The sequence below is a fragment of the Xiphophorus maculatus genome, chromosome 9 (assembly GCF_002775205.1).
Source record: "Xiphophorus maculatus strain JP 163 A chromosome 9, X_maculatus-5.0-male, whole genome shotgun sequence".
Classification (NCBI taxonomy): domain Eukaryota; kingdom Metazoa; phylum Chordata; class Actinopteri; order Cyprinodontiformes; family Poeciliidae; genus Xiphophorus; species Xiphophorus maculatus.
In genome coordinates, this window is record NC_036451.1 from 20,220,980 (window position 1) to 20,246,451 (window position 25,472).

General features: G+C 39.1%; 1 protein-coding gene across 2 annotated transcripts; it reads right to left on the reverse strand.

Annotated features, from left to right (window-relative positions):
• Positions 1–1,192: 1,192 nt before the first annotated feature.
• On the reverse strand, positions 1,193–24,073 carry mef2b (myocyte enhancer factor 2B). 2 transcript variants are annotated; one of them, XM_023339752.1, is made up of 9 exons: positions 23,670–24,073; positions 9,636–9,705; positions 7,592–7,795; positions 6,983–7,111; positions 6,661–6,844; positions 5,784–5,932; positions 5,453–5,567; positions 3,495–3,591; positions 1,193–1,729 (listed from the first exon to the last, which is right to left on the reverse strand). In XM_023339752.1, the coding sequence occupies exons 1-9, from the start codon at positions 23,984–23,986 to the stop codon at positions 1,417–1,419; spliced, it is 1,578 nt and encodes a 525-aa protein (XP_023195520.1). In that variant the 5' UTR covers positions 23,987–24,073; the 3' UTR covers positions 1,193–1,416. The 2 variants fall into 2 exon arrangements, with proteins under 2 accessions (XP_023195520.1, XP_014326885.1); XM_014471399.2 differs by lacking the exon at positions 23,670–24,073 and adding an exon at positions 15,055–15,306.
• Positions 24,074–25,472: the final 1,399 nt, after the last annotated feature.

Consider the following 25,472-nt stretch of genomic DNA (forward strand, 5'->3'; position numbering starts at 1 on the left):
TTCGTAAGTATGGTGGAGTATCTATGGCGCTAATTATCTTCTGCAGGTTCCAGAAAACCTGCTGCAATTCATCACATGTTTATTGTTTTTGTAAATACCAGAAGATTTAGGGAAATTTACTGGACTCCTACCAGAAGACTGAAAATGTGTCGCCTCAAGATGTTTAAACACGTGAGCAAATTAAGCCAAATAGCTGATCAGGCAAATAATCCTGGTCATTTCAGGACCTCATCAGAGATGATAAGAGAGGATCCAGGACTTTCAGTGTGACATGATGCTGCCGCCATCAATGCCTAACGCTTTTACACATCTTTACCCGGGCTGCACATGTGTGCACAGGACTCTGTGAATATTTCTTTTGGTTTCGCAGGATTTAACATAAAGCTTGGGGATCACATTTGTGCATCATTAAAAAAAAATCTCCCTCATTTGAAGATATATATATATATATAAAAAAGAGAGTTAAAGCTTAAAATGTGTCAAACCTGAGAGCAAGAAGAAAAAGCATCAGGTTCCAATTCTGAGAACTCTGATTTTAAACAAGTCAGGCGTGTTCACATGGAGTCTGAAAACGGTTTAGACGTTAACGGATTAGCTTAGCATCACGGAACAAGAGCTGCTCCTACAGGGGGAAAATTAGTCTTTTCAAGTTTACATTTATGATTGAAGAACAGAATAAAAAAAAAAGATTGCTTTTGCATGCAAATGAACTTCACTGCATATTTTTAGACTGGTTCTTAAACAAGATATTTATTTATGTCAGACTGAATCCTTAAGTTTCAAATCAAGCCTCTTGCTAGTTTCAAAAGCCTTTTTTATTATATTTAGAGGTCTGTTTTTGACTGATCAATTATTCAGTCAATAATTAGCTTGAGCATTTTTTAAAAAAAATCTACACTTTCTAAAATAAAATAAATTTCAATGTTTATTCATAGCCTTTAAAAATGCTGTTTCATGTCTTGGTTCATTCCTGACTTGGAAGAGATGCTGTTTTAAAGGCCAAATGTACTTTCAGAAATCTTTAACCCAAAACCTGGGGAAGTTTTTTTCCCAGGTTTTTAAACTGGGGAAAACTCTTCCCCAGTTTGAAAACCTGGTCTCAGCTAGTCTTGAACTATTTTCCAAAAGCTGCAAAACAAACAAACAAAAATAAAAACATAATCAAACTGTATTTTGTTTCAGCACAGAAAAATCTAAAAAAAAAAAAAAAAAAAGAAGGAGAAAGTCTGTATGCGTCTATCGCCTCGTGGGATCAAGCGAGTGACTTGAAGGGAGGATTTCTTTCCCACCCTGAAGAGCCCAGCTCTGCGAGACGAGACGTCCCCAACGGGGCTGGGGGGAGGGGACGCTCTAGAAAACATCTCGACCCCGTCGGGTTTTGTTGGCAGCCGTTGAGCGGGAGGCGGTGGCAGCTGGCTATCTCTGCCAGCCGTCGCTCATCTCCAGCTGCCTGACAGGTTGCCCTCGCTCCTCTCCGTCCTGCGGGTAGCCGGCTTTGGGAAACTCCTTCGTCCTGTTGGCCGGGTGGGCTTCCGGAGGGCTGTGGCGCGCCACGTCGGCGTTGCCCGTGGGCGAATGCTGCCTGAGGTGGTGCAGACGAGGGGAGGACGGAGAGCACATGTGGTCAGGCGAGCTTCGCTCCGACTTGATGCTGAGGTTCAAGGAGGCAAGATGAGAGGAGTTGGAGGAGCAAGACTGAGGTGGGAAGGAGCACCCCCCGCTGGACATTCTGGGAACAACAAGTTAAAGTATTAGTTAACGGCACATTCACGCCACAGGGCCATCACCCTGCTGAATCACTGATACTAGTTAAGTGTCCAGTACAGTGCTGAACTATTCCTTCCCCTTGTCCTATGCTTGTTTGTTTTTTTTTGCAATTTATCCCGGTAAAGCAGCAAGCCTCTTGGCTTTTATGTTTTACACACCAACTCAAAATATCTCATTAGTGTAAAGTCAAAGAAAAATAATTTTGAAATAAAATAAAATGTTTAAAAAAATATCCTTCAAAGAAGAGTAGAGAGAATAAAATCAGTTTTGGAATAAAGTTCATTTGCAGTTTGCCACAAGTCATAAAGGGACACTGCAAACCTATCAAAGGAGGTGCTCTGGTTAGATAAGACCAAAATGTAGCCTTTGGCCCATATGCTTAACGTTATGCGTGGTGGAAAACTAAGATCGAGCACACCGTCCTCCTAGTGACATAAGGTAGTGGCGGTATTATGCTTCGGTGACGCTTTTCTTCAGTGGAGATAGAGAAGTTGGTCGGAGTTGATGGGAAGACAGATGGGGCTAAAAAAAGGGCGATGCTGAGAGAAAACCTGCTTGAGACCACAGAGGACTTGAGACCTGGGTAGTGGTAAACCTTCCAGCAGCACAATGACTCTAAACTTACACCCAGAGCTACAAAGAAATAGTTCAGATCAAATCATATTTCACATATTGCTTGAAAATATCTTGTTAATGTCAAAGTTGAGCCAATCTGACAGAGGTTGTGCTTTTCTACAAAGATGCAGAGCTAGTTGAGACGTTCTCCAAAACATTTGCTGATGTAATTATGGCAAAAAAAAAAAAGATAGCTGATAAACTGCTGACCCTACTACAGTACTGACTGAAGATGAATGCAAGCCACAATTTTCTTCCTCTAAATAATTATGCATTTTTATACATTTTTTTTAACTCTTTCTCATAAACTCACTAAAAACTACAAAGACATTTGTGTTTGCAATGGGAGACAATGGGGGACAGTTATATCGTGCTTTTGCACATAATTTCTGCATGTATAAGAAGAAGAAATCATCATTTCTTTTTTTTTCCTATTTTGTACTTTGGTCTTTCCCGTTTTCACAGTGTGACATGCATTTTTATCAATGAATGAATTATTTATTTCTTTGATTTCCACATTTGTGATTCAGATGCGAACACAGATTGAAAACCAAGGTTTTTAAGACTTTTAGACAACTTCCTCCCGAGGCGCCTGCAGTTTCTATTTCAAGGTTGAGATCATCAAACGCTTCGCATGTCATGGCTACCAGAAAGACAGAAACAAATACTATTTTATGTGTCATTTGCTTCGCTTCTACACTTCATCTGGAAGTTTTCTTTTCGTTTCTCACGATTTATCGTTTCATTAGAGCTAGTGTCAATTTTGGTTTTACTTTCAACATAGAGAAGTCTGACTAGCACTGTATTCTGTCATCTCTCAGTGACCTGATAGATAAAAACAATATTTTCCCTTTTCCGTCACAGAACTCTATCTTGAGGGTATCTATAGATGTGTCTCTGTTTGATAAGTCAAGACCTGCAACATTATTCCTCTTGCTTAAAATAAAATATACGTCTACAGTTGGTTCTCTTCAGGAAATCCGTTACATCGCCGCGAGACAGGTTCGTGCATTTTACTCCCCTAATTTTATGAAACACAGGTGGACACTACGAAATGAACATTTGAACGAGAGACAATCTCCTGCAGACGCAGGACCAGCTTTATGACTTACCCTGAGCTGATATGAGGAGTCTGAGACTCATGCTGCCAGGGATTCACCGGTCCTCGCTGTAAACTGACAGAGTGAAAGAAACCAGGCTGGCTGTACTCTAAAACAAAGAGACAGACAGGAATGTCAAGAAAATAATCTCCGAGAGATGGGAGACAACAACAACAAAACAACTACGCTGTATGAAAAGATATACCAGCTAATTCTTTTAGGAAACAACTCAAACCAGCTTCCTTTCTTAGGGTTGTTGTTTTTGAATTTGGGCGCAAAGCTTGAAAAACTGAACAATAAACTACTCGCTGCTCGGTTGAGCAAACTAAACTGAGGTTCCCTTAAGTATTTCTCACTCTTTACATGAGGGGTGTAAAACTCCAGTCCTTGTGGGTCGGTGTACTGCAACTTCAAGATACGTCTCTGCTTCAAAACTTGAGCAAGGCTCAGTTGTACGCTGAGGAGGTTATCTGGGAATTCAGCTCAGGTATTCATGACCAAGGACACATCTAAAAGTAGCTTGACAGCAGAACCTCGAGGCCTCACTTTACAATAGTCACTGTCACTTCATGTCACCTGATGTCCTTGGTTGTCTCCAAACATTGGTGTAGGAGTATGCTGGAACATTTGTCTTTCATAATTACGCCGTTAAAATCGAACTCCATCAGTCTTTTGGAGATAAAAATGACATTTATGGTTTCATTTGCCAATTTCATAGTAGTCGGTGCGGACAGCTGTTGACCATTCGGCGAACGCTAACTTGCCAATTGCTGTTTGAAAGCTGCCTTTGAGGAACGGGCGAGCTCGAGTCAGGAGACTGTGAGGAGGCTTCACTGTGCTGGTAAACCAGGAAAGTTAAAAATAATCACAAAAACATAAAAAAGCTTAAGAGAAAAATAGAAGAGGGAAGTTGAAACTACCGACAGATTCGAGATTCGTCTCTAAAATGGATGTAGTTCCCAATGCAATAGAGGTGTCACTTTCTTATTAGTGTCACCTGCCATTTTTAGTCTTAACTTGTGAAGAATGCAGCAGGTTGACTGCACCTCAAGCACAAGCATTTACATTTGTGGTCTTGCTGTGAGGTCAACATTTGTCCGCCCTACATACAAGTCGAGTATAACTTTTATCTTGGGCCTGGCTTTACTGAGGGCTTTTCAGCCTTTAGCATAGACCTTAGCCTTGGGTCCGTTGCATGTCCATTATACTATATAGCAACATATAATCAGTTAAGGAAACAAACTGATGCAAATTAGTGAAAAATTGAGGAGGTAAGAATAATAATGAATATTTTCTCTTTTTTTGTTTTGTTTGTACATATATGTATATGTTAAAAATATGATCTGGATTTGTACTTTGGCCCCTTTAGTCTGATATCCCCAAATATCATCCGGAGCAACCTTCATGAGTCACATTTAGCAGATAGACTCCCCCTGTTTGTCATGTAATTTCAGTATAAATCCAGCTGATTTATGAAGGCCTTAGAGGTTTGTGAACATTAGTGAACAAACAGCATCATAAAGACCAAGGAACACAGCAGAGATAAAGGGCCGGATAAAATCACGCCAGGGTTAGGCTTTAAAACCTAAACTAACAAGCCAGGCAAGGAGAGCAAAGTAACTCTGGAAGAGCTATAGATATCCACAGCTCAGGTGGAAGTTGACAGGAAGTATTCCAACAAAGTTTAGTCTGGAAGGCAGAATATAAACACAGGCTACAATTTTCAGATTTTGTTTTTGTAAAAAAAAAAAATATATATATATATTTTCTTTTTCCTTCTGCTTCCCAATTATGCAATGATTTCTGTTCGTGACATCAAATCACTTAAAACAATACAACTTAAAAATAAAAATTTGAAAAGAAAAAATTTACATAGAGTACACAAATATCTTCAAAGCATTGTGTACACTGTATTATATATATATATATATATTTTTACTGTAGAGAAAAATAATTGAAAACAGATTTACCAGAGGCTCCAGCAGGGGGGAGCCCGTAGCCCCCCAAACTGTGACTCAGGAGACCCGCTTTACCCATCGCCACCATCGAGCTGCTGCTGTGCAGGCCCTGGTACAGCAGACTCCTCTGATGATGAGAAGTACAAATAGTGAAACACAAAATGTGCAGTGATGTCACTCCTTGTGACTTGTAACCACTATTGTAGTGAGAGATGAGGATGAGTGAGAAAGCAAACTGTGAAATTATGTTACAACTGGCAGGTAAAAGAGTTGTGCACATTGGCTTATAAGCTCAGCAAGTGGCAGATTGTTTCATTTTGATCGCAACGCAATAGATACCCACAGCAGAGTTGTGGTTTACTCTTGTGGCCCCCATGGCCTGATTAGCAGGGTCTGCCCGCAGGTTTTCGCTGCCCATGCTCAGAGGAGGAGGGCTTTTCATGTCCAGAGCTCGGTTCAGGTTGCCATGGGAGAACACGGAGTAGCCGATGCCTAATCAGAGGGAGAGAACAGCGGGGCGTGAATGGAGTCCAAAGCTTACTTCACCTATTCACGACTCATTTATTAAGTGCCACATTCTTCACCTCCTTCTTCTGCAAACTAAAAGCTCAACACTAATACATTTCTTGATGCAAGTAAAAAAAACAAACTAACAAAAAACCACAGGAGCTTTTTTGCAGCGTGACCGAATCTGTCTCGAGATGACAGAGGTAATCATGTTGTCATTTAAAACCAAAATCATTCTGAATCGCTACGTGAGATCGGCAGGTAAAGATGAAAATGGTAAAAGAGGCCGACATGACAGGCAGGTGTGATGCATTCTGTGCAAAAACCACAAAACTGGTTATAGCTGCTGTTACACTGGTGGAGGGCCAGTTTCACAAAAAAAAAGGCTCACTGCATGTGTGGATTAGTGTACACAAACACACACACACACAGACACACACACACTTCCTGTGAGTTCACAGCCAGCTGCACAGACGGCTGACAGCATACACATGAAATTCACTGTGAACTCTCTGTGAGAATATAACAGAACGCTGGATGGATTTTTTTATGCTGTTCACTCTGCCTCAAATGGAAAGCTCTACAATAAATGTTTCAAATTTGACTTAGCATGAAATGTAATTTCGTAAATGATTTAAGATATTGTTCAGGCTTTGCTTTTGTAAAAAAAAAAAAAAAATCATTTGGTGTTTTATGAGAGCTGCTGTGCACACCTGGATGTGGGGACATGAACGCCGGGTGCGGTCCTGCTGGACTCGCAGAACCCGGACGAGAGCTCAGCGCTTTAAACCCAGGGGGCCGGTGGGAGGCTGCGCTGGACGCCGAAGAGTTGGGGAAGCCGTTCTCACACCCGGCGGACACGAGGAACTGAGTCTCCGGTGACAAAAGAGAGGGAGGCTGGAAGACATGAGAAATGGCGCAGAGGATCAGAACAACAGCGCAACTTCTAAACTGTCACCACCTGAGCATCTGTGCTGCAAAAAAAATCTGTGTCGACTCGAGCGAGTGAAAGCAGAAGTGTGTGTGTGGACTGACACAGAAGCGCTGGCGAGCCACAGACAGATCCATGCTGTCGCTGCCGGGATACTTGTCGGCCGCCGCCTGCGCGCTCTCCTCGCTGTCGAGCTCGGAGCCGTCCAGGCCGTGGCCTTTCCTGCGCAGCGTCTGATGCAGGAAAAAAAAGGTTGCATGTTGAAACGTGCCAATCATGGAAAAATGGTGTAGAAACACATCCTCCTGCGTTGATTTGTTTCGGAGTTTGCAATCTACAACTTTATAATGCATCAATTTATCATAAAACATTGTAAAACATTCTGCTAATAAAACTCTAGCAGGGCTACAACGACCACATCAGTTAGAATAAATTCAGATTTTCTTCTCTCTGTTTCTCATCTCAATTACGTTTCCAACATTCTCTCTTACCTTTTGTATTTTCGGCACTGTTAGATGTGTATATGGAAACTCAAATGTATACTAATGGCATGCAAGTTTGTGACCCTTCTACTATATGTGGAATATAAAAGCACCCAATTATTGCACTCCAAACAGTCTCTTGTGATGTCAATTTAGCAACAACTGATGTATTTTGCCTAGACTTGATTTTTCTAATTTCATGGGGTTTCTTTTACAAAGCTCTCACAGTACCTCCAATATGTCGGTGTTGGTGCGACTCTCGTGCGGCTCGCTGTACTCTGTGTATTTCAGCAGAACTTTGTCCATGTCAGTGCTGGCGTACTGGAACAGACGGTTGGTGCTGTTGAAGATGATGAGGGCGATTTCGCAGTCACAGAGCACGCTCAGCTCGTACGCCTTCTTCATCAGGCCAAACTTACGCTTAGTGAAGGTCACCTTCCACAGTGAAGGGGAAAAAAAACAAACAAAAGACAAATCAGCATGCTGTGAATAAATGCAATATGTTATGTCCTTTAGAGAGCTTAACACTGTCATTTTTAGTACCATTCATCAGTTCTTCTGCATGTTGTTAATGAGGATAAACAACAGGAGGGCACCAATGACAAAAGGTTTTCATTAATGGAGAGAGAGTTCACTCAGGTGGCCTCGTTCAAAAAATAATGTCTTTTGTTGTTTTTCTTTGTAAAAGATGACTTATTTTGTTCTAAAATCTAATAAGTTGAATTTCATTAGCTTTCAAATTTTTGTTAAAATTGATCAGATTCAGACAAATGTAATTTTTTAAAGCATCGGGGTAAAATTAGCTCTTTAAACCGAAAAGGTTGCTGACCCCAAATCTTAACTGTAAAGAGCACATCCTCAAACAGGCACTTTCTACCTGGACTTCACAGTATGTACAGTAATAAGGACTGTCTTTCATCACACGTGTAAGATACTTAAAATATCTCAGATTCAAATAACTCAAAAAGAACAGTGTTCAACGGACAAGCTGCGAACATCAGTCCTCTTCTGTTGTGACCTCAAATTTCTTTCATCTTGGACTTCGCTGTGTATTTTTAAACTATAATCGTCCCTGAACTGCAGGTTTGCACAAACACCTCAGAGTCTAGTGTCTACGTAGAAAAAAACTGCTGTATATAAACTTTCTTGACTCTAAAATATTTATTTTCTTTATCCTGAAGCCAATTTCCTCTTTTCATTTTGGTGTTTTGGTGTCCTCAATTCATTTTCTAAAACCTCTGCAGGTTACATAAATTTATAGGCAATAAGAAAAAGTTGAGTTGTTGACACCAGGACTTAGACCTGATTAGACTTAGAGCACTCCATCATAGCAGAAGTTGCCTCCTCTTACCAGACAATTCAGCAAATTATCATATCGACCCACTTTGATGGCACTATTTCTGTCTTGTCAAGACTTAGATAATAGTTTCAAAACCTTATTACTCCTGAAAGTATTTCCTTTATATTTTGGAGATACAAATGTTTTGTATTGTATCTATGTTATAAAAATATAGAAGTTTGCAAAGTGTTTCTTTGTTATTATTTTTTTTTAACTTGAGAGGTGTGCAGAGGTTAGCAGAGATGCAGCAAAGTATAAACCCAAGACAAAACAAGAAAACCCCTCCTTGTCAAAATGCAACACAACGAGCTTTTCTGCCTATCTGCTAATCAAATGTCTAAAAGTCATTTTCTGACTAAACGCAAAAGTTCATAAATGCGTAGAAGCAGAACATTTTAATCGCATCACACTGATTTACATGTCAGATAGGGCAGTGTTCGCTCTGGTTGTTTTGAACATGCAAAACACCACGGGATATTTTTTTCTTTATCTCTAACATGGAAATCTAAAGGATATTGATAAAAATGTGTGCACTGAAAATAACAAACTCTTGACATCCAAACTGCAGTCTCTACGGTATTTTTTGCTTTAAGAGGTGAAAACACTTTTTTTTTTACGTTGGCTTTTAATTTGATCTTTTATGTTGGATTAGCCGCTTCTTTTAGCCCGTTCCTACGCTTTGATTTTCCTGAACGTATTTTACTGAGTTTTGATCTTCGCAGCTTTTATTTACCTGATAAAGCACATTAGACATTCCATGTATTGCATTGCTTTGCTGAACATGAGAATATCAATAATGAAAAAGAAAATATCGCCAGAATAAAAAAAAAAAAGTCAGTTTGGTATCAAACATCTCTTAGCAACAGATATGAGACTGATATTAAAAATTCACAAAAAAGTCTGAGACAGTTATTCTTGTGGTACGTGAAGGCTCACCTGTCTGTTTCTCTGGTCAAGAATACGAGAAATTTGGATTTTCTTTCTCCCCATGTCTTCTCCCACGAGTCTGAAAACAAATGACAGTTGATTACAGGACTTTTAACGTTTTTTGCATTTTTGTCGCAAACCTGCCAGCTTCCCTTTCAAGGTTAAAAAAAAAGCATCCCCATACCACGATGCTGCCACTACCATGTTTCCTCATCAGGATGTTGGTCCCATCATTTATGTTTTTCTAGAAAATGCAAATGGCCCTTCTGATGGCTTTCTTCCACCAACTGTTTTGTCTTGCCACTTTTAAATAAAAGCTGGATGTGTGGTCTGTCGCTAATAGATTTTTGTTCAATAATGTTCTCTAATAAATTTACATGACAGCTGGGTTTATATTTTAAAAATTAAAGTAAACACATCTGGACTTTTTATTGAGCAGGTGACTCCAGAAGGCAACTGGCAACACAGGAGTTTTTTGGGGGTGGTATCTTGTGTGTCATTTAGGCAAAATCCTGATAAATAAAAAAAATATAAGAATAAAGGACATTTTTATGTTGTTCTATTCTTATGTGAATGCACATATTTAAGTTCAACACTTCTACATCCCGACTCCTGACGGAGTTAACTCAGCCTATTTCTGGTTACATAAAACTAAAATAAAAAATGCAAACCTTAAGATTTTACAAAATTATTTACTTTTTCAAGCAAAATCCACCTTTCTTTAACAAAAAAAAAACACAAGAAAAGTCTCTCACATCCGTATATTTCTGATGAGAAAATATCCTCAGTTTGGTTTAAGTGACTCAGGTTCCTTCCTCTCAGTTCATGGGGGGTGGGGGGGGGGGGGTGTTTATTTTTACCACCATAAGGCGATGTGGTCTGAAGTCAGAGCCACTTTTGCCAGACCATTTGTCCACGCAGACTCTTTCAGTCTGCGTGTGTTACTCTCCCCCCCTCCCCAGCCTAGCAGCGCGGTGCTCGAATACACCGCTTGGCCCCAAGAGACGGGGTTAAAAATACAGTCCACGGCTCCTTTTTAGAGGTTCAGCAGGCAATAGCTTAAACCAAACAGTAGAAGGAAAACGGTATGTGCGTGCGCGTGTGTGTGGGTGTGTTTGTATGTGTGCTTTTGAAAGATGGCCCGACGACGTGAGCCACCCACTCCTCTCTCATGCACAGCTAGGTCGGAGAAAAAGCGGGACTCTGAGGGGCAGAGGGCATAGACATGGATGGATTGCGGCTGGCTTGAGAATGTTTTGAAACTCTGTTTTCTTTATTTACTTGGTGTCAAAAACCTCGCTCTCACTCCTCTTCTACTGACCATGGGATTATAGTAGATAAAAATTTGCTACTTTTGCTGGACTCTTCCGTGCTTTGCAGCAAAACACTAACTTGCACCTCTTGTTGGTGACTTCATGATGACTGTACGATGCATCTCCAAACCCCTGAGGAATTTTCCCTGGTTTTCCCCTTTAATTCTAGACGTGTAGCAGAGTTTTCTAAATTTAGTCGCTTGCCCCCGCTGATGCTGCTTGAGCGGATATGGCGCCCATGTTCCCATGACCCCTGAAGTGCCCGCTTGCCCCTCAACATAAGTTTGGCACAAAGACATCTGGGTCACGTCTGGTGGAATCTGCTTCTTTGACAATTACCTTATAAAGTTAAATGAAATCCAATGCACCGGACATGTGACACATCGTCACTAAACCTACGATGCCCTTTGGCGAAACAGAGGACGTAATGGACAAATAGGACCACAAAAACCAGTGTTGGTCTGTCTGACTGACAACCTTGATACCACAAAGAATTCACACAAGGCCTCAGGCAAGCTCTTTAGCTTCTTTCACACCAGAAGTGAGACAATTTAACCTCATATCAAGACATTTTATGGGTGGAAAGACAGGGAAGTGGGACATATGTTTTAAGCAGCGCAAAAAGATCTTTATCTCGCGTCTTTACAGAAGGTTCCCCTCGTCTTCCAAATAACCAAATTACAGCTACCAAGCGCCACAGACTGCTCTGTGAAAAACACATCACTAAATGAGTAAATATAGCCCTGCATCCAGCCAGGCAGCGCAGAGCTGGCTGCAGTTCTCTTTGTGGTTTCACAGGTTTGTCAAGAGCCTAAAGGCCAAGACGGGCAGGAAAAGCCTGGCTGTGCCTCACGGCTCATAATGCAAGATTTCCCATATTAAAACGGCTATTTGAGGTCCGCGTGTGTGCAGATCTGTAAGGTAAACCAGAATCTACCTGCTCCTTGTGACCTTTCATCTCGCAGGTCGACTCCTGAGCAAGCCATCTCTGAGAAAAGGTGGAGATGAAAAGGAAAAAGAAACGTGTCTCGTTTGCATGTACTTGAAAACCTCGTGAATACGAGACAGAAGTACGATCATAGAGTGTTGATTGCACATAAAGAAAGCTGCTCATGGGTCTGTGATGGAAAATGACTATTAGATCCAAAAGACAGCAGAAAACACACCGGCTCTGCAACACACCGGGATCCTCTTGCAGATCACCAGGAACTGCACCAGGTGCAGAGAAAAGTAAAAAGAAGAGAAAAAAAAATCAAACAGGTCCATTTCAATCAGTTCGATTCCAATTAACTCACACTGACTGTTTTACACTGTATGCACCATGTGATCATGCTGAAGTAAACTTCACGCATGAATGAGAAAGGGAAAAAAGTAGGGCATTTGCACAGAATTGAGGGTTCTGCTTTGATGGTTTTCTTTCCATGAGTCATTCAGAGCATGGTGGCGAGTAAATGTTTCAGAAAGTTGGTAAACACGTGCAGGCACATCAACTGAGGCAGATTATAGCTGATTATCTGACATCAAAAGAGAGTACAGGGAGTCATCAGGAATTAACGTGTGTTAAGTGTGGCTATAGGAGCCTACACGTGGTTAGCAAGAGACACTGAGTCACTGTGTTATTCAGTTTGCTGTAAAACAATATTATTCATGTTCTTGACAGAAACTTGAGAAAATTCAGACAAGTGCTTACAAAATCTAACTGCAGCAGGAGCAAAGTGCATAACATCATAATCAATATGAAATTATAATTACAGCTGAATAAAGTTTGATCACTCCAGAGAAAATATTTTTGAGTTCTGTAAATGTAGCTAGAGACACAAAAATCCACTTCCTTTAAAATTTCTGACAGAGCAGCGTACTTTTAGGGAAGGTTCAAAACCAACAATATTTAATCCTCAAAGGGTTTGATCTCTAACAGCGTATGAGCCGTTCTTTGGGGAAAATGTTAGTTTAGTTCAATTGGGTTTATTTGTATTAACATAACATACAACAAAAGCCTCAAGGTACTTGGCAGAAAAAACAACAACTTATTTTCAAATTCACAGGTTCAAATTCAGTCCAAACCAGGTCAATTCAGTCTAAGAAGGTCTGAATGTCACATCCAGCACCAATAAAATATCCTGATCACAGCATTATTGATCCTAATCATAGCTGATCATTTAACACCACTTGGTAAAAAGCAGGGTACCTACGAGCAGCGGACCACCTTGAGCCATTGACTTTACAGAAATCCTTCCTCCGAAGCGAGCATGTAGCGAACACGAATGTCAGCAACACTAACATAGACGTAGCGTTATGTTTACCACTCAGTAACGCTTGGTAACAGAAATCCTTCCACACGGCTGTAATAAAGTCCAGGAAACCGTTTCTGTATATTTAGGTCAGTTGCAGTCTTTTTAAAATAGTGCCACAATGTTAGTTGTTCAGTGTTTGTCGCTCATTTTTTGACAATTTATTGTATCTTGAGATTTTTTTTTACTTTTTTAAATTACAGTGACCACTGCGGAAGATTCCCCGCACCAAGCAGGTCTGGAGAGATCGAGTACAGTTAAGGAATTATAATATAGTGGCTCAGCCAAATGCCGAGAGCAGCTTTGTCAGATTTGAAGAGCATCTTGGTATCTTTTTTTACAACCAGCCTTTTAAACATACATTATTTGTACCTCATTTTGAACCGTATTTAATTACTGCAGTAGTGTTAAACTATACTTCTGTATTTTTTTTTTTATATTTTATTTTGCAAATGTAACAAAAGAAATGCAAACAAATCACAGACAGTTTAAAGGAATCCATTAAGGTCGCATAAACAGAAGACTACTTTATAATACTGTATCAAATAATATTTTGCTAAACTATGTGGCATGTACAGACGTTGCGCAGACGGCTTCGGTTCCTCCTTTCAATTTAAGAAAGTTTTTTTTTTTGCCTAAGTGGCACTCAAGACGAAAGAGGGATTCCAGTAATAAATGATCTAAAGAGACGGACTGGGAAGGAGTGACAAAAAAATCAGCACCAGGTGAGTCCAAGCAGAGACACAGTCAACCTACTGATAACTGAAGTTTAATTCCCGTGCAAAGAAGCGTAAGCACTCCAGATCCCAAAGTTGTACTGCATCAACTTTGGGTTAAAAAAACAACTTTTGAGTTATGTAGTTAGACTTCTTAAAAAACATGTGTATTTTTAAATGTACTTATGATAACTCATAGCTTCTTAATAATTCACATCTACATGTAGCACAAAAGCCTATGTTTGTGTGCGTGTGTGTTTGGGTGTGTGTGTGTGGGGGGTGGTGTACGGGGGTGTGTGTCAGCTTGAGGGTCAGACAGTTCATAAACTCACGACAGGCCCGAGCGCTGTAATGGTGAGGAAATTTTTGTCTAATTTTAACTGGAGATAATTCAATTGCCTTGATATTTTTGATCAGAGAAGCAATGGTGCATACTCCGGGCGCAATCAGGACATTTGACCTTTCAGTAAATAGAGAATGAAAGATTTCAGGACTTTGTGTATTTGGTGGGCAGCCATTTAAAGAATTTTTATTTTCTGCAAATCGGAACCAGCCATCAGTGAAAGCTTACCACAAAATGGCACGACCTCAATTTCCTGCAAAAATCTATCTATCTATCTATCTATCTATCTATCTATCTATCTATCTATCTATCTATCTATCTATCTATCTATCTATCTATCTATCTATCTATCTATCTATCTATCTATCTATCTTGGGAAGAGGAGGTATCATGGCATGGGCCAATTTTCACAAAGGAGAGATGTAAATTGAAACAATGACCTCTATAACCTTAGAAATAAAAATAATGCCACGGTACGAAACTGGGGAAAATGTTTGTGCATTATTAAACCCAATGTATTGTTTACGTCAGTCAAAATAGAGCGTATAAGAATAGCCCGCCTGTCCCCGAGTTGCCAAGCACCTCTGTCTAATATAGCTTCATCTACAGACAGATCTTAATAACACAGCAACAGGTACTTAACACACAGCTGTGTCATGAAATCTGCCGCGCAGGAAACCCAAGGAAACGCTGCTCATTTCCCTTAAAACACCCCCAAAAATTACACAATGACAATATCTAAACGTACGCCGTTAACAAGCTTACCTTTCTCTTTTTTCTTTTTTTTCTGTCGATGTCCTCTCTTTTTGTTCCTACTTGATTTGTTTAGCAAGTGTTACGCCACACTTGACCAGTTTGAGAGACGCGAAAAAAGAAACGTGAAGTCGACTATAAGAACCGCAGGTATCTACTAAAACGAGCAGGAGGAGTCCCGACGTGTGCACTCTGTTGCTGGGCTGATGAACAAATATCCACCTGATGCGGACGCAGCGGGAGGTTCAGGAGCGCCGCGCGCCGCTTTCCAACAGCTGGCCGCTGCTGCTGCGCCGCCCGCCTCCCCGCCACCGTACACCGCCTCCCCGCCCCTGCCATTGGACGCAGTCCCCCTCCGCCTCCCATCCAGATTCAAACGCACCCCTCTCCAAAACATACCCGCAGTTTTTGAACAAAAAGTAAAAAGAAGAAGAAGAAAAAAAGTATTGTATCGTACTTTTTAAAGACAAAGCAGACGAACTAGCCCAGACCGGGACAATTTCTGAACGTTTTGATTTTATGTTATTTTTCTTTTGTGACTTAAAGGTCTTCACAAGGAAAGTTGGCAGGGTTTGCGGTGCAAATAGAAAATGCCACTTAAATTCAACTTTTAATCATTACGTGATTATATATTTAACATTAAATTAAGCAAAGCGCTAAATTAAATAGAAGATCCGCCTTGGAAAAAGTCACATATTGTATGACCGTTTTTCATCTGAAATCCCACATAAACTGTTAAAATAGTTACAAAAGCACACACTGGTGTTAATTTAGGCCAGCACTAGTAGATTTAAAGCAGGCATGTGCCGTATTCAATGTAGCAAAATCTGTTTTAAAAAATTTCAAAACCACACAGGTTTTCCATAAAAGCATTTCTACAATCTGAGGTCAAAGTGCTGGAGAGTTGTAACATAGGTTATCTTAACTGCCCTCCCCCAACATGTTGCTGCCCAGTAGCACCCATAAAACACACTTCCACAGTTTGTTGCTTTTTATTCATGGATATTTATGGCATGGGAATAAAAGGAGAGGCACCCATCCACATTAATTCATCGCTGTTGTCATTTTACAACAGCGATGAGTCTTTGTCTCAACTGTAATAATCCATGTCACATTATTTTAACATGTTTTCTTTTGTATGAAACAAATTATATACTGCAATACATTTATGCTTTAAATATCTGTGTTAATTACAGCAACATCTTTACGAATGGTTATGAATCTTGTAGTGGCTTCAGCCTAAAAGATTCATAACACTCAGAACTTATATGGAAAAGAGATAAATAAACGCTGTGCATCTTCTCGGGTCAGTACAGAGTAGTTCTGGATCTTGAAGCCCACTTGCTCAGAAGCTCTCAGAAAACAGCATTGTGAAATAACGCCTCATTTTCCATCATGGTCAGGTCAGTAACACAACCCCAAACCATGACAACTCCTCCACTGTGTTTAACAGTCAGAAAGGTGTTATTATGAAGCTCTGTACTTATCAAATTGACATTATCTTCAGTCCGCCAGAAATGCTTAAGGCAGCTGAGTTTCAAAGCAAAACTAAAAGAATTTGATTCCTGGAAAAGCTTTAAAATCTGCATCATCTGCTTCTGACCTATGTCATTAATAGTGAACTTAAATCTGTTAGGTATGCCAGAAATGGTATTGACTGGTTTTGATTAAAATGTTTAAAAAGAACGTTTCCTCTGTACGTTTAAGACCATGTACAAAAATGTTGATTTACGCTGCCCAAGCCTTGCAGCATATACTGCTATATAAAGCCTTGACTTCTTGTGAAAAGTCGTCACCATTTGCAAACTTGTGAGCAGTTCAGAGTCATTTCCCCTTTTAGAGATTGCAACCTGGATATCAAGTGAGTTTAAAATACCAAACACTGCATAATCATGAAGCAGATATTAGAGAGAAGGTCACGTATTTATGTGTTTTTGAAGCCTGACATATCGTAAGACATCTTTCAAAGTGCTACAGAATGAAAGGGCAAAGAAAATTATTTCAAAGCAAAACCTTGGTCCTAAAGATGCAAAAAAAAATTGTAAAAACTATACAACCGGCATTACCTCTCTATAAAAATAATGGAAATATCTATTTGAAGATAACAACTGAAAGTGCAGAATAAAGTTTTCATATTTCTGGAATCAAATAGCATGCTAATGTTGTCTGACTTAATTTTAACATAGCATTTCAATTTATTTTAAAGAGTAATTTTTTTATTTAGAAAAAAAATCCCAAGCAAAATAAACGTTTATGTCACTGAGCGCCTATTAATTGAGAATTTACCACAGAATTTTAACCAAGTTTTATAGTGAGTCACACTGTAGATTTTGTCCAAACAAGAATGAAATCAAAGATGAAAATCATTAAATCGGTAAATAAACATCTTGTTAAAAAAATTTAACATGGAAAAAAAAGAAAAAGAAAACATTTAAATGAGTGCCTTGTTAACCTTCCTTAAAAATAATCATTTATGTTTATTTAAAATAAATCAGTCTACAATAGATCAGTGTGTGGTTTTAAAGTTTGTCAGAATCTTTACAAGGCCTATTATTTAAAAAAAAAAATTAATATGCATTTTTTTCTGTGTTTTACAAAAAATATAAAAAGGGGTTATCAATCTTAAATGGGAAAGGTTGCACAACATACCACAAATCTATAAATTTAATGCAGCATTAAAAGTGAAGAAGTAGTAATTTAGTTCAGTAAATTACTATTGTCTTTTATCCCAAGTCATACAGATGGCAAACTTGTAATAAATTCATCTGCATAATTTCCTGAAAAGTTGAGAAGTTAGCAGAAATTGTAGCCTTTTATTTTAATGTATATCCATTGCATTTTCAAATGCAGAAGGCAGAAGGCAGAGGTGAGAAAGGTCCTGTCCATAATTTAGTGAAACGTGAGGGTGTCACAGTTTAGCACAAAGGGGAGAGATCAGCAAAGGCTTCATCTTTTCAAGAAAGAATAGGCCAGTGCAAAATAGCAATCAACTTAAGTATCCTAAAACATTTAATGAAGATATTACGAAAAGAGTTAGGAGGCTTGAGAGGGAAGACACTAAAAATTCAAGGTGTTCAACCATTTAAGTCGTCTGTTGAAGAAAAATCGCTCACATCACCATGACTGGTGTATAAATTGGAAGAACATTTGAAAATCAGAATCTAGTGCAATCTCAAACTCTATTCTACATGTTGGCTTTGTGTTTTAAAGCCTCGTAACTTTGTTGGTACAAGCTCACCTCAGATGAACAGAAAGACAGCCTACCCTTGTTCTGTGGTCAAATTAGCCCATGTTTTGGATCCACTTTGAAACACTTGGACTTCACCTGCTAAGAAAAAGCAGAAAGGTTTGTGTGCTTTACTGATCTGTCTTCAGTCCACATTTGCATTTGGACTGATAAGGAAGAGAAGAGTCAGATGAGCTCAGGCCTTGGAGCGACTGAATTAGTGTTTGTAGCAAGAATCGAATCAAATCCAATCAATTTATGTTCATGTCACTGAATAGCAAATAGTATGCAAAAACTGCATACTGTTCATCAGGGATTATTAAACAGATGTAGTGTGAAAAAGATACATGTACACATGCACACGCACACCCACCCCGCGCCCCCCCCACACACACATATACTGTATATATGGTAACACTTTATTTGACGGGTTGTGAATAAGACTGTCATGACACCATCATAACCATGACATAACGTCTGTCATGAACAGGAGTAAGTCTTCAGGAATATTTATAACTGTTGTCATAAAGTGTCATTCGGTAAATCATGACACTTTTAATACAAAGTTGACATTATTCAAAATGTCTTTGTTATGACAACTTGACATTAACCAAGAAATCATGATCTGACATAAATTTGTTACAAAAGTATTACTGATTAAAGTTTAAAAATTATGTAGTTTTATGTTATTAAAGTTAAAGTTTAATCAGTAATACTTTAGTAACAAATTTATGTCAGATCATAATTTCTTGGTTAATGTCAAGTTGTCATAACAAAGACATTTTGAATAATGTCAACTTTGTATTAAAAGTGTCATGATTTACCGAATGACACTTTATGACAACAGTTATAAATATTCCTGAAGACTTACTCATGTTCATGACAGGCGTTATGTCATGGTTATGATGGTGTCATGACAGTCTTATTCACAACCCGTCAAATAAAGTGTTACCATATATATATATATATATATATATATATATATATATATATATATATATATATATATATATATATATATTGCCCACCCTTCAAATATCACCACCAGCCGCCGCTACCTATCAGTCTTTCTCTCTATGGTATGAAACTGCAGCAGCATGTTGGCTCACTTCTGAATTTACAGCATCTTCAGCACTTTCACAGCTTTCAGCATAGGCTCTGGTGGTTCTGTACTTGATGCACCATTTGCCTGACTCCGACTGTTGAGAGACATTTGAGTCTCTCAAAATGTTCAGAGCCCCGTTCCTGCTGCCACCCTGAAATAGATCCTGCACAGAGAGGGAGGCCCCAAAGATGAGTGACCCGTTCAGCTCCCCTCACTATCCTGCGCAGGCCACTCTTGTCTGTCATACGTATATTGCCACCGTACATTAATCTAGAAACTCTGCAATGACGCCTAAAATCGGTAAAAGTAAATAAAAGAAGCAATCATCTAACTTGCAGAAGATTCCCTGATGCAACTTCAGTGGGGTTGGGTCAGTGGGGGATCGTCAGGAGGAAGACAGGACAAGAAAGAGTTATGTGGACGAGCTGAGGGTCAAAATTAAAACAACATGGCCTTTCTGAACGCTTCAGAAGAACCACAGGCTGATTTTCTCCATGCTGTGCTGCATTGATGCAGTAATTCATGCGAAAAGAGGCCAGATAAGTAACAGCCCTGAGAGCATTTGTTGTTCAGTACAAAGATATATGTTTCAGAAGCCTCATTTTTTGTACTGAAGTCTTTTTTTTTTTTTTTTGTTGACTATTTGTCACATTTTCATTTTCTGAAAAACCTAATTTTGGGTTTTCTTTAGCTGTGATCACCAAATCCCCAATAATAAATGCTTGGAATGTATAACTCTTTGTAATAATTCTAGTACGAAAGCTTCACTTTTTGAGAAAAAAAAAAACAATTATTTAACTGAATTACATTTTTATGACATTCTAATTTATTGCGATGCGCCTGTAACCTTCTGTGAACCATTTCTAAATAAAACTGAAATTTCTCATTATAAACAAGCATGTAGGCCATCAGAATCTGTTGCTAAAATGGATTAGATCACCTAAATATAGCTATAAAATATAAAGAGCAGGTGACCAATAGCAAGTATCAAAACAAAAACAAAAAAAAAAGAAGGAAAAATAGGATGATCAAAATCAAAACGGGGAGCAGACATGTGGTCAGTTATTATATTTAGAGGTAATAAATGAATCTCTGCATGAGCCACATTATTGTCTATTTCTGGGAGGCACAACAATAAATGGTCCTCCTAAAAATAATAGGGCGACAAATTATTAGCAGAGATAATCTGCGTAAGTGTGGATAACAGCTCCATCTCACTGCCTCACACAGACAAACAGCATGCAGGCACAGACACACTCAAAAATGCAGGTTCAGACACACACAGTTTGAAATCCCGAGGGGTTTAGTCTCAAACTGTACATCTGATGCAATACTTAGCAACATCCGCTGCAGACCGCCACAGTCTATACCTTCAGGATTCGTCTGTAGGAGAATAATGCCAGGTCCCCCTCTATTCATACAAGAAGCAGATCACCTGCTGCGGAGAGGAAACTTTATGTTTCCAAGTGGGATTTTGTACACACACATATATATATATATATATTTTTTTTTTTGTGACTTTAGGTGAAACCTCTAGCAGTGCGGTGGACCGTCGGGGTAATCGAATCACAACCATATTCATACCATACTTGGAATCAAGTAAAGGAGAAGAGCCGTGCGGAGATAAAGGTGCCTTTGAGATCTTCTCATCTTTTTCTTTTTTTTTTTTTTCATTTTCCTGAAACTTCTCACTTCTGCTTTCGACAAGATCAGCCGCGTCCCTTTTAGAGCATGTGGTGAAGCTGTCGGATTCAGAAATAGCCTGCATGGTCAGTGTACATGTGTGAGAGCAATTCTTCACATTGTGCGTCTTTATAGCTACAGCCTTATCTGCATCTCAGCAGAATAAGGGTTACACCTTTACCTTCCCACCAACCCCCAACTTGTAACAGAACAGACAGGCCTTTGTAACAAAAGTCGCAGGCTTTAAGTGTGTCAAGGTGCTTGTGGTTTATCACTGTGTTTATGAAGAGCACGTAAAAAAAATTACAAAAAAATCCCTTCAGTTGGATTAAAGCGAATGGTAAAGAACTTGCTGTAAAAATTTGGCAAAAAAAAAAAAAAAAAGTTTGTCTTATGAAAAAAAATTTAATCTTTGATAAGTCATGCTTTTTCTGCAGAAGTGAGAGAGGTTTTACAAAAAGGCCGAACAAAAATCAAAAATTAAAAATCATGTTTTACAATATAGGGAATATAAGCCAAAAGAGAGATCTCAGCTGCCTGCAAAGTCTTCAAGCTTCAGTGTAGCTTGCAGCTAACAAGGTCCCATTTTGAACACAAGAAATTCTAAGAATGCCCAAAGCATTCGCGTTATTTATTTCGTCTCTCCTCAGTTTAAATGCTTTATTCTACCTGCAGTAGATAATGTAGTGTCCTGTTGAAAAGACCAGCAGTAATCCTTTAATCACTTCACGAGGAGAGGATGGCTGTTCATATTACAGCATAAGAAGTAGGCTAATCTTAAAGTAGACTGGAGCCTTTTGTCATATACACACATTTATGTGCCGATTATTTTTGCAAGATGTAGAAGTATGCATAGTAAGATGCATTGGTGTTGTGTAATTTGAGTGAGTTAAATAATGCTAGATTTCAGGAATCCACAGAAACTGACTTAGAAATGTTTTTGTTAAACGATTTTTTTTTTTTAGAGATTATTACTTACAATACTTTCTGTGCAAAACCTACTCTGAATATTACAAATCTGAAGTTACTCAAGCTGAGTTGAAAGCCTGCTTTTGCGCTACAGATGTGAGGTTATTACTTTTTCCTAAATATATTTATTACAGTTGTTTATGACCTGTAATAAGCAAATGCATCCACTTTTGGTTGAGGACGTCTGACCAAAGGAAACATGAAACATCTCCCTCTTCTTACACATTGTAAAAATATGTAAGAAGCTTTCTTGTTTATCACAGAAGCATCATCTTCTTAACTGATCAAGTGGTAAACACACAACCTTCAATGTGAGTATGTTTGATAGCTGGGAAGAATTGTGGCACATATAAAAAATATACACATTTTTTCTGAAATCACATCTAATGGCGCACTAACAATTCTTGTAAAATAAATTTTATTTGTTAGCAATACGTTACATTTTAGGTTGATCAGAGGGTCCACTAACTTTCAATTGCAACCCGTGTCTTACTGTTTTCTTTGTTTAGAAATGTGACATGGCACAGGGGCCCATTTCTCTTGGCCACTCCTAACACTGGGAAAGACAGGAGAACATGTTGCTTAATTTATACTAATTTTTGTTGATCTTAAAGCTGGAAATGCTGGAAAAAAAAAAATTAGCTTCTGGACCGAACTTGCTCACATAAGTTCAAGTAAAACTTGAAAAGTTTAAACCATCTGGAGAACTGTGATGAATGAAGCTTGTAGAGAACGCACATTCATGACATGAAGCACAGCGAGGAGGATGGCGGGAGAGGTTAGAAACATATCCACAGAAGAAGAGACGTTTTAAGCCCATCACTATGAGGGGGTTTAATTTTGTGGATCTTGTCTAGACACCCCAATCTGCAACTTGTTGAAAATGGTCACAACCAGCAAGCCTGTGTACAGTCAACTGTAATAACAATCAGGGAACAATTATTTAAGGAGGAAGACATTTATAGAAACTTTGCCAAGTTCCTAAGGGACATTTTTAGAAAGGACAACTACAGTTGATGCGTTTGCAATAGTAATTATAAAAAGCTTCTTATAAAAGGGCCCCTGGGACCATCATGCTCATAATTGTGGCCCTGATAACAGTGATAAAAATGTATTGTATTCCAACAGAGCTTTTAAAAAAAAAAAAAAAAAATTAATAAAACACTTACCAGGAGTGAGAACAAGTGTTTAGAGTGCTATATATTGCATCTTCAGTGAAAACAAATATGGATGAAAACTGACAATAAATAATAATTTAGATTAAGTCAACAAAAATAATAATAAATGTATTTAAGAAGAGCAAATCCTGCTTTACTCAGAATAGTATTAGTTTATTTAATAACTAAACGCTTTTAAAGTAGTGGGCTCATAACTATCAGTTGAAGTTGTAACTCTCACAAGACAAATAAAAGAGTAAGCACTTTTTATCCACTCATATCGTATGTAGGACATTATGCTCAGTCCTGTCATTGTTTGATGACTGCGTTCTGCGCGCTCTCCCGTGAACACGCCAAGCCATTGTTTCCGACGTTCCCGGAGAAAAAGTCCATTGTTGCCGCGAACTTTTTAATCTGGGGGATTTAAAGCCCATCACATGCTCAGACAGAGCAGCGGGGCGCCCTGCCACTCAGCTGAAACCCATACCGAGGAAGAAAAGGGTTTCCCTCCGGACAGGACCTCCGGGAACATTTTCCACACGCTGCAATGCCTGCCCACGGCGCAGGACTGTAGGGAGTTGGGGAGTCCCACTGGACGACGGGAAGCTTCTCTTTCCGCCCTTCTGGAGCCAATTTCAGGATAAACATGACGCTCAAGTACAGCCAGAGGTCTTTAATTGTCCTGTCCTTCCTGGGAGTGCTGTCGGCCATCATGACCGTCTTATCGGTGATCTTAATATTCCAGCTGCGGTCCCACCAGGCGGCGGTGAAGGAGTCCACCACCGTCGCCTCCTCCTCGGTCATACCCGCTCACGTCTGGCCCGTACTGCTGCCCGTCTCCACGGTGCTCTCAGCGCTGTCCCTCACCCTTAACTTGAGCTCCGTGGTCGTCAGTCTCCTCCACAGCTACTTTTCCACGGAGGTCTGCAGAGGGGAGCAGGACACCGAGAGGTATTTGGCCCGCTGCAGCTGAAGCAGCTGGTTCAAGGAGCAGCCAGTTGTGACGCAGATTTAAACCATAATTTGAAGCTAATTAGAATATTAATTCAACCTGTTGAGGGGTATTGGAACTGCTTTCAAAATGGGACAGATTTATGTTTCACTTTTTTGTCGCTGAGAAGTAAAATTGTTCAGTTTTGGCAAGCAGACTGCCTTGTTTATCAGGCAGTCTAGCGTCCAACGTTATTGATGAAAAATACACCATTTTAACCTTACTGGCTGTTTTTTTTTTAAACGAAAAACTTTCCTTTTAAAGTGTTTTAAGGTGGAAATGTAAAAAATAAAATAAAATACTTACAATTCTGTATTAAAAGTTGCTGAATCTTCTGGGAACTTAAGTAGCTCTCAGAAAGGTTGATATTAGAACCTTCTGTAATTCTGCCCTCCACATGTTATCTTAAGATTACATTAGGAAAGTTGTAGTAACACTTCAGGTAACATTCCCTAAAGGTTCTCTAAATGTTTCTAAAAATAGATGTTCCTCTAAATAATGAGACATGCAGATACACCCTGAGGTTGTGGAAGCTGTAGATAAAATTTGGGGAACCAGCAGAGTACTCAGAAAATCCTACAAAAGTTGAAGATAACGCTAAGAATCTAACTTGTAGGTTCTCCAGTGTTACATTTTGAAAGTTGTAGATTGTTATATTCTGTGCAAGTTCAGAAACTTTATGCGTCAGTGTGTATCAGTATGGAAAATCAGTAACTTTTTCTGAATTTTCTGTGAGGGTCACTTGTTACAATCTTATGAAAACATAATTCATTTAGGGTCAGTAAGGTTCGTTTTTGCTTGGAAAGGTCTTGAATGCTAGCCCAGTTTGTTCTTTAATTTTTCATTCAGTTCCAAAAAGAATGTTCTCCGCGATTAAATTGTAAATGTTGTGAACGTTGTCTGAGGATTCTTTAAAGATCATTTCATAAAAAAACACAGATAACAGATGACATTTCTGGAATGTTCCCATAGCGTTCCTCAACATAAAAGTTGTAGATAACATATAAGGAACCTCCAACATTATTCCCCTTTACCACAAACGTTCGCTGACAATGTTGAAACTAACCTTTCAGAAACATTCTCTAAAGGTTCCCTGAAGGTTAGAATATCATTTAAGAGGGAATTGTCTGAATGTTTTTTCAATAGGACTCTTCTTTTTTCCCCTTTGGGTTCTAGTAAGGTTAGTATTTGCTTGGTACGGTCTGGTATGCTAGCGTAGCCTCCAAAATGTTACCTGTGAATTGTAGAAATCCTTAAGAGAACATTCAATCAATGGTTCTTTCTTTTGTGTGTTTGTTT